Source organism: Bombus pascuorum, chromosome 2, assembly GCF_905332965.1.
Source record: "Bombus pascuorum chromosome 2, iyBomPasc1.1, whole genome shotgun sequence".
In the NCBI taxonomy this organism is placed as follows: domain Eukaryota; kingdom Metazoa; phylum Arthropoda; class Insecta; order Hymenoptera; family Apidae; genus Bombus; species Bombus pascuorum.
The window spans coordinates 14,263,448-14,271,784 of record NC_083489.1 but is presented as its reverse complement, the minus strand read 5'-3'; the positions used below and the strand labels follow the sequence as shown (position 1 = coordinate 14,271,784).

Below are 8,337 nucleotides of genomic sequence, written 5' to 3'. Positions count from 1 at the left end.
CTCTTTCCATTCCACAGAGATAAAATTTACAACATCTGTCTATGTGTATGTTCGAATAGAGCGCATGGAGTTTCGATGTTCTCTTTACATTTGTTTACATTTCTTTTGTATATGATGTTCTTCCTTTATTTATTTATACACAAATTCTTCATCTTACAACTGACTTTAGCTATCAAATCTCTTCTTTATAAAATATTTTATTTCAGAAGATTAACTCGGTCCCATCCCAAGCGTTCCTTTTTTATTTGTACTCTCATCCAAGAGGGTATTCTTTTATCGATACTGCTCGCGTTTGGATACTTGAGAGGTGCCTTTGGCTCTTTGAAAGGATTGACGGTTCTTAGTTTTCTTAACAAAAATTCTTTCATTACATCTTTGGGATCCTTGTACCTGTCTAAATAAAGATTAAATGGTTGTCTCAATGGAAACCATGTTTGCGGTCTAATGTATGGTTTTGGAAAGTCATACTGAAATATCGGCTCTTTTGCATCTATAAGTAAAAATTTGTAAGTATGTATATATAGATATATAATACGTTAGTGCGTTCGAAATACTGAATCCGATTACACGCACCTAGTACAGAATGATAAAACTCTCTCACTGTGGGATCCCAATCACTTTGAAAAAATGCTAGACCAGCTGGAGTAAGATAATCTTGATATTTTTGATAAAACTCTAATGTATTCCAATTACGTTCTTTTAACTGTAAACTTAAACGTAAATACGCGATCTAATTGAAACGTAACGATATGATATTATCGCACACTATACGATCTACTTTTAACACTTTCTTACTTACCAAGGTTGAAGTCTGTTGTATTCTGTATAATCTAGACGTTGACTTTGTTTGTACAGGATAAATATGTAACGATAATATCCTACTCCCCTAACTGGGATTGGTCTCAAATAATCCATTATTTGCTCACCCTCTTCTACTCTGTTCCCTGGAATATTTCCTCTAAAGAAAGAAGAATGATTGTAAGTTAATTCTATGGACCGAGTTGCTTAGGTAACACCTTGCCAACTTACAAAAACCAATGACAATATTCATTGTTTGAGTTCTCCAAATTACCATCTGGTGTACACATCACCAATGTCCATAAAGTATCGTTTTGGGCTTTGTATCCAACATTTGGTAACGCACGTGCCTCCGCAGGTTTTATTACATTTCCTGTATAAACTCTGACTAAAGTATCATTATCGTCTATGTTATAATTGATGTCAAGTTGTAGAACAGGAAAGAAAAAAGCATTTCCGAATAAATCTTGGAAAATGTTATAATGATCTGCAATTTTTCGAATATCACGCGGACTTGATGTTTCTAACCAAATATTTTTTGCTTCTTCTAAATTTAGTGGCACTGTAAAACACATATAGGATACCATGGTATAATGAATACTACATGTACGCATGTGACTGTCTCAATCAGAAATTCAGCACTTACTCTGTCCGCTCCTTATTTCTTTCTCAAAGTTCATGTTGGCTCGTTTGATTTTTCGTTCAGTCATCCAAGCCTGTTTTTTTTCTAATGAGGGTTTTGAAGGAAGAAAACCTATGTTTACTTTAGTTGGACTTGGTCCTTTCAACACTATAAAAAAGAAAGAAGGTATCAAAGGTAATTATATCAAAAGAGGTCCAACTCACTGGCTTGAATGTTTTTCAAATATGTTGTCATGTGGTGCATAATTCTGAGCAAATTCACTTATACATATAACTACTCTGATGCTCAGCTTTAATTTCCTAGATATCCTTAAAAATACTCTTGCTACTTCCTATCTTGGCGTGGATTACATTTAGATTAGCTTTCTGTACAGATATAATATTATATGTATGTATATTTGTTGTTTTTGCATAGTTAAATTAACAATAAGTTCAGTTACTTTTTTATCTCACTACATTTACAAATTACATCGTTTACAAATATGAGACATATGAAAGTATGATTATGTCTGTACAGAAAACTAACCGAAACCTATCCCACGCTAAGATAAAAAATAAGAAAAGTATTTTCATAAATATCGCAAAAATTAAAGCCAAGCGGCAATTATATGTATAGGAAAAAGTTGTTCGAAATGTTGACCATAGAAACATATTTGAAAATCATTAAAATCGGTGAGGTCGACCCTTCTATATATAGTTGCCGAAAAAAGAATCTTATTGAAAAGAGTCAATACGAAAAATATGTTCCACTTACATTGGAGCCGTTGCTGCAAAGTGAGAGCGATAGTTGGTGGTTTTCCTCGAAGATGATGTCCATGTCGAACTTGTTCGACACGAATTTTTAAGCGTGAAGATATATCTTTGATAAAACTTCGTAAAACAGGATTCGCCATAACTTGTAGGATTTTAAATACACAATATACACATCGATTATTTTCCTATAACGAAACAAGGTTGAACAAACTTTAAATTATTGGAAATAAATTGTTTCGATAAGGTTAGAATTTGAAAACGTTGGTTAGAAATGTCATTAAAACAGAACATGATTTTCTGACTATTTATTTGTTAATATGCCGCATTTTTATACCCGTATAAATTTGAAAAATGTCAAGTATTTGAGATAAAATTACGAAAAACTGACAATTAGTAGAATAATTTCAAATGTTAATACGAACAGTTCATCGGAGTTTCACTGTTTATTCGAGGACGTAAAAATTAAATGGATTGAAACGTTACGTACGATATATGTGTAAGATACTTATTCATATGAATAAATAAATTTGGTTTTACCGGTTGATCGCAACAAATGGGCCAACAATGCCATCGAGAGGTTACGATCGGAACTCGTGCGTATTGTGTATGTATTATTTATATTTGTATAAGTGATATCAGATGATATCCATGATTTTAACGGGAACTTACAATGCGGAAAATCCAAGGAGTACGTGCTGCCCTCGTACGGCACTAACAAGCATTAATGTACCCATAACCGTGCGTCGACGTTCGAACGAGAAGATCATTGAAAATTTCTCGTTCGTACCAGTTCGAATATGGCAGACTGGCATTGGCAGGTAGCGGTTTCGGAGCTTAGGATTTATCGTGAATGTACAAATTTTAATGCCGGCGAACGAACAATATGAATCACAACGCCTTTTATTCAAAGTATATGTGCATGGTAGAAATAAGAAAGTCGAAACGAGCGAAATTTCATCGAATTGATCTTTCACACGGGTAAGCGAAACAATGTTCATTCTGATTCGGCCGTGGTTTCTGATTCGTGATCCGCCTGAAGGTATGAACTTACGGAAACGGATCAAACCAAAAGAGACATTTCGATCCGAGCACAAATACATTCGAACCAAGCACTAAAGTACGGAAATATTTACTGAATGCGCTTTTCTTCCTATGGGTACATTATTAGATGAATGCAGTGACGGTTGAACGTAATTTTTTACGTCAATGACGTGACAGTGATGGTAGCAACGGCTCAGGTCGTAATGACGGTTCTAACAGTTCTTAACAATGGGATTATCGAAACCGAATGCATTTTTGTCATCTTTCTACGAATATAAATAGACGAAGATGATGATGACGCGATGTTGATTTTATGTGCGTGTTATTTCGAAAATTTATCGTGCATCATATACACATCTCCTAAATATTTCTCACTATTCGGATGTAATATAATAAAGCTGGTTTCGTTAATATGTATATATCTGATCTTCCTATTTCTCTTCGGTATGATATCACGATGTAGTGGACTCCAATATTGTGGATACATCTTGACAAGAATATTCGATGATATAATTGTGCAATTAATTTTCTTTTTTTTTTTATCGAGAGAAAAGAAATATTTGCATAAAAATTGTTCTGGTAGGTACGACTTGACCAAATAAAAGTGGTTAAAATGGATGGAACAAGAGCTACGGAGGTTTTACCTTTGCTCCAAGAACGTCTGGCTATTCTGCCAGGTGGTCGGGATCGCAGGGGTGGACCAGTACTTGTGTTTCCTACTACAGCAAGACGCGAAAGAGCCAAACCTGAAGATTACCGACGTCTTTTGCAATACTTATTGACCATACCCAACGACGAAGCCAGAGGTTTACGCTTCACTGTCATTGTGGATATGCGTGGTGCTACTTGGGATTCTGTCAAACCCATCCTAAAGGTCATATTCTAATCATTATCTCAACTCTTTGCTCCACTATATTTTTTTACGTTCAATAATAACTACTTTGATTGAAAGCTCGAATAGATCTTTGATTATAAAATACTGACATTTTCAAATTTTAGGTGTTACATGAACACTTTCATCGATCAATTCATGTTGCTTTCATCATCAAACCTGAAAATTTCTGGCAAAAGCAAAGAACGTCATTGGCTAAACAAAAGAAATATAATTTCGAAGTAAGCAAAGATAAAACTATAAAAGAAATATATGTTTGAACAGCAAAATGGTTAAAAACGCCTTCCCTGTTTTAGATAAATACGATAAGTTTAGAAGCTTTGACAAAGGTGATCGATCCATCGCAATTGACCGCGGATTTAGATGGATCGCTACAGTATGATCATGCACAATGGATCGACACGAGACTAGCCGTAGAAGACTTTACGTGGCAGGCGGCTGATCTTCTTGATAGATTGGACGACTTACAGGAAGATCTGAGTCGAAATGATTTTGCGGACGATGTGGCTGGAGCGAAACACGGGATTGATTTGCACAATGAAATGAAGAAAAAGATTATGAAAGTTCCAGTAGAAGAAATTGAAGTTGTCGGTCAGCGATTACTACAACGTTTCGATAATAGTAAGAAACAATTTGTATTGTTCGCCATCATTTCTTTTAATTTTAATCCTGATCTTTTCTCGTCTGTGCATAATAACGGGTAATTCAAATTAATCGTTAAGCATGTATTTATTGGTACATTTTTGTGATAGGTATAGCGGCGAGTAGTGGCGAAGGCGGTAGTATAGAAAGCGGGGCAACTGGTGGCACCGACCCCGATGGACGAGCTCTAGCAGCATTAGTGATTCAACACTTAGAATCTGTGCACGCTGCACAACAGCATCTTTTACAGTTGTGGCACATTAAAAAGATGAAATTGGATCAGTGCTTTCAACTAAGGCTTTTCGAACAGGATTGTGCAAAAATGTTTGATTGGATTTGTCACAACAGAGAAGGATTTTTGGCGAATTATGTCGAAATTGGACGTTCTTATCAACTGGCTAAAAATTTGCAGGAGGAGCATAAACATTTCACTATGAGTTCCATGAATGTCTACGTGAATATAAATAAGATTTTAACCATGGCCAGCCGTTTGCTCGAAACTCAACATTATGCTGCCGGACACGTTAGGGCAGTAGCCGGTCGACTAGATCGAGCTTGGAAAGAATTCGCGGCAGGACTTGATGAACGTACCGCGGTCCTCAGTTTGAGCGTTGTATTTCATCATAAGGCAGAGCAATACGTTGATAGCGTCGCAGGATGGAGTCAAGCTTGCGATGCTGGAAACTTACCTAATGAAATACCAATCTTGGAATCTCATATACGGCAACACCAAACTCTTTACGAAGCGATGTGTCAAGCTTACACAGAGGTAATCTTTCCTCGTACGCTTTATAATACGACATCGTTGTCGTCGTCGTCCTCGTCATCGTCGTTTCATGTAAACCTGTAATGCTCACTTTACATTTCTATATCGTGAGACACATACGTGTACATAATTTTAGTTCTCGTCGGTTCGCGATAAAGGAATTCAATCTCGAAGAAACGAACAACAAACATAGATTTTTTTCATTTAATTAATCGTAGTTTGGCCTCGCAACTCGTGACTTTGTCTATAACGTGATGTTTAGTAAAAGGCGATCATGTTTGGCAGGTATATGACGCGTATCAGGCACTATTGAGTGGACTAGGCTCGATGCTGCAAGTTTGTCACGGCTTCAGTTCGACGCACGGTTCGAGCTCGGATACGAGTTTTTGCATCGATTATGTATGAAACGATTAGACATTTTTTTTTTTTTCAATAGCTTCTAACCGGTGGTCGTTTGCTTGGTATGCGGGTCTTACAGAAAAGAAAGATAAAATAAATATTCAAAGAAATAAGGGATTAGATGGTAAGAGAGAGAGAGAGAGTTAACCCTGCGAATAAAGGGAACGGTTGCATCATGCGATAATTCCGAACACAAATAAAACTTGTCCTTTCTCGTTGCGTGTATTCGTAAACTTTTTTTTTCATGAATTGTCCAACTAAAATATGGTTTTAATATTTAACGGAATTCAGTTACGGAACTTAAATTATGGTTTTGGGTAATCCTACTGTTGTTTAGGTGCATAGTACCAGTAAGAAGCTTCTTTATCAACTGGATCATCTCGTGCAAGTCTGTAATCAGCCGCAAGGGATAGACCATACGGCCAGAAAACATGTACGTTTATTGGTGTGCACGAATGTATGCGTACATGCCTGCAAACTAATCTTCTTTATTTTGCTTTATGTATTATTCTAGTTCACTTCTCGGTAAATCGTATCAATTATTTATAGATCATTTTGATCAAAAAAATGTATGGTACATGCATGGGTCATGTCTTTATCGATAACGCTACGCTATAGCCGTGTGTGAGTGCGTGCTCATTTAATCTGTGGGTTTTTCTCCCCTCCTTTTCCTCTTTCTTTCATTAAAAAAAGGAAAGTTATATGTAATCATTGTCGTACTAACCGATGTGAAATGTTTTCATAAATTATGTTTAAGCAACGAGTACGCATTGACTAATGTAATCGCTATCATAGTGCATGCCAAGTAATGTTTAGACAGCTTTGACATGAAAAATTTCAATGATCGAATGGATAAAATGATTAATTTGCTCAGAGTCAAGATGGACACGGCATTGATGGACATTCCGGTATGAGCGGAAATCCAGCAGCGGATTATAGCGAGGGAGCATCCCATGTATTGGCGGTAATTCATCAAATCTTGGGCCATCACAGAGCGTTGGAGGCTCGTTGGCATGCTCGGAAAGTTAAACTGCATCAACGACTTGCGTTAAGGTACAAGCATTCCTCATGCATCACTTCTCTTTCTCGTTCGTCTTTTTCGGGCCACTATATGTTATTTATTAATTTCGCGTTATCAATTATTATACTTCATGTTTTCTAGTAGTTTGATTAGTGATTGGTCGTTCGCAGATTATTTCAAGAAGATGTAAAGCAAGTTCTGGATTGGTTAACTAATCATGGCGAAGTTTTTATTAGAAAGAATACAGGCGTGGGTCGGAATCTTCAAAAAGCGAGAGTGTACCAGAAAAGTCACGAACATTTCGAAAATGTAGCTCAGGTACTAACTTGATGATAATATTGTTCACGAGTGGATGTATCGATACAAGTATTAAATGAACGATATTTTCATTCACTCAGAATACTTATACGAATGCTACTAAACTACTTACTGCTGCTCAAGAATTGGCACACACTGGTGAGTGTGCTGCTGATGAAATATACGCTGTGGCGCAAGAATTAGAAGCTCACGTTAGTAGCTTCGCGGCAAGAGTTGAACAGCGTCGTCGAAGATTAGATTTGGCGGTTGTGTTTTATACACATGAAAAAGAGGTAAAGTATACATAATACGTGTTATTAACGCCGAAAATATAAAAACGATCATGTATTTTCAATAGTTAACTGGTTGGGTTGACGAATTGCGACAAGAATTACAACAAGACGAAGTAGCAGAGAATCTGGAAACTGCGGAAAGATTGTTGGAACAATGTGCTCAACACCGAGCCTCCTGCATGGAAGCTTGTGCATCGACTATCGTTCAGGGCGAAGCATTGCTTCGAGAACTTCGAGAATCTACCGATGCTCCTGATACTACGGGCTCTGTGAGTTTTACCTGTGCTCTAGGTTTTTACCTTTCTTCTTTCTCCATTTATTCTTACCATTTACGAATGAATATGAAATGATATGAATGTAAGTGAGATTTGTTAAGAAGGGGGGAAAAAACACTCTGGAGGCAACTGTTTTCAGATATCTGCAGTAGAAGCTGCCTTAGACAGGTTAGCGGGTTTAAGGCAGGAATTAGAAGATTTGTGGGCTACAAGAAAATTGAGATTAGAACTATGCCTACGATTGCGCGTGTTCGAAAGAGATGCTTTAGAAGCGAGTGGTCAGTTAGAGATGTGGGCGCAGGAGCTACAAGGTCCACCACGGGAGGGTTCCCCTGAACAATTGTTGCGTGTGCACAATGATGGTGTTGCTCATATGCAGAATACCGCATTTCAGGTTTTGCAACAAGGTCAAGAACTCGCTCAGGTAAGAAAGGGTTAAGATATACAGGTCTATTTCTGATACTGAATTACGATAACAGAAATCTTAGAAATGCGTTATATTAAATTGTGTTACGGGC

General features: G+C 37.0%; 2 protein-coding genes across 12 annotated transcripts in view; one reads left to right on the top strand and one right to left on the bottom strand.

The window, feature by feature from the left end:
* Positions 1 to 99: 99 nt before the first annotated feature.
* On the bottom strand, positions 100 to 2,864 carry LOC132916685 (large ribosomal subunit protein mL38). Of its 3 annotated transcripts, none has more exons than XM_060976903.1 (7): positions 2,731 to 2,864; positions 2,195 to 2,378; positions 1,445 to 1,588; positions 1,030 to 1,360; positions 800 to 958; positions 574 to 710; positions 100 to 490 (listed from the first exon to the last, which is right to left on the bottom strand). In XM_060976903.1, the coding sequence occupies exons 2-7, from the start codon at positions 2,331 to 2,333 to the stop codon at positions 198 to 200; spliced, it is 1,203 nt and encodes a 400-aa protein (XP_060832886.1). In that variant the 5' UTR covers positions 2,334 to 2,378; positions 2,731 to 2,864; the 3' UTR covers positions 100 to 197. The 3 variants fall into 3 exon arrangements, with proteins under 3 accessions (XP_060832886.1, XP_060832884.1, XP_060832885.1); XM_060976901.1 differs by having other exon boundaries at positions 2,681 to 2,831; XM_060976902.1 differs by having other exon boundaries at positions 2,616 to 2,827.
* A 111-nt stretch (positions 2,865 to 2,975) lies between these two features.
* LOC132916678 (triple functional domain protein) overlaps positions 2,976 to 8,337 on the top strand; it is a 51,909-nt gene continuing 46,547 nt past the window's right edge. For 6 of the 9 annotated variants that reach the window (XR_009660165.1, XR_009660164.1, XM_060976877.1 and 3 more), the window contains exons 1-11: positions 2,976 to 3,171; positions 3,818 to 4,108; positions 4,234 to 4,347; positions 4,423 to 4,747; positions 4,879 to 5,537; positions 5,820 to 5,933; positions 6,808 to 6,986; positions 7,125 to 7,272; positions 7,353 to 7,544; positions 7,610 to 7,813; positions 7,959 to 8,243. Coding sequence is in view for 7 of the 9 variants with exons in the window: in XM_060976877.1 (XP_060832860.1) it covers positions 3,848 to 4,108; positions 4,234 to 4,347; positions 4,423 to 4,747; positions 4,879 to 5,537; positions 5,820 to 5,933; positions 6,808 to 6,986; positions 7,125 to 7,272; positions 7,353 to 7,544; positions 7,610 to 7,813; positions 7,959 to 8,243 (2,481 nt within the window). In the remaining 2 variants the exon portion in view is untranslated. Of the gene's footprint in view, positions 3,172 to 3,346; positions 3,550 to 3,817; positions 4,109 to 4,233; positions 4,348 to 4,422; positions 4,748 to 4,878; positions 5,538 to 5,819; positions 5,934 to 6,270; positions 6,367 to 6,807; positions 6,987 to 7,124; positions 7,273 to 7,352; positions 7,545 to 7,609; positions 7,814 to 7,958; positions 8,244 to 8,337 lie in introns of those variants that run through there. The other 3 variants (XM_060976879.1, XM_060976878.1, XM_060976880.1) reach the window with 3 other exon arrangements.

What these genes read in the sequence shown, in the direction of transcription:
- LOC132916685 (XM_060976903.1), bottom strand. Translation starts at nt 2,333, where the DNA reads ATGGCGAATCCTGTTTTACGAAGTTTTATCAAAGATATATCTTCACGC. An exon ending in TTTGCAGCAACGGCTCCAAT is followed by an intron (nt 1,589 to 2,194) that starts GTAAGTGGAACA and finishes TCTTTTTTATAG; the next exon opens with TGTTGAAAGGACCAAGTCCA. An exon ending in AGAAATAAGGAGCGGACAGA is followed by an intron (nt 1,361 to 1,444) that starts GTAAGTGCTGAA and finishes TGTGTTTTACAG; the next exon opens with TGCCACTAAATTTAGAAGAA.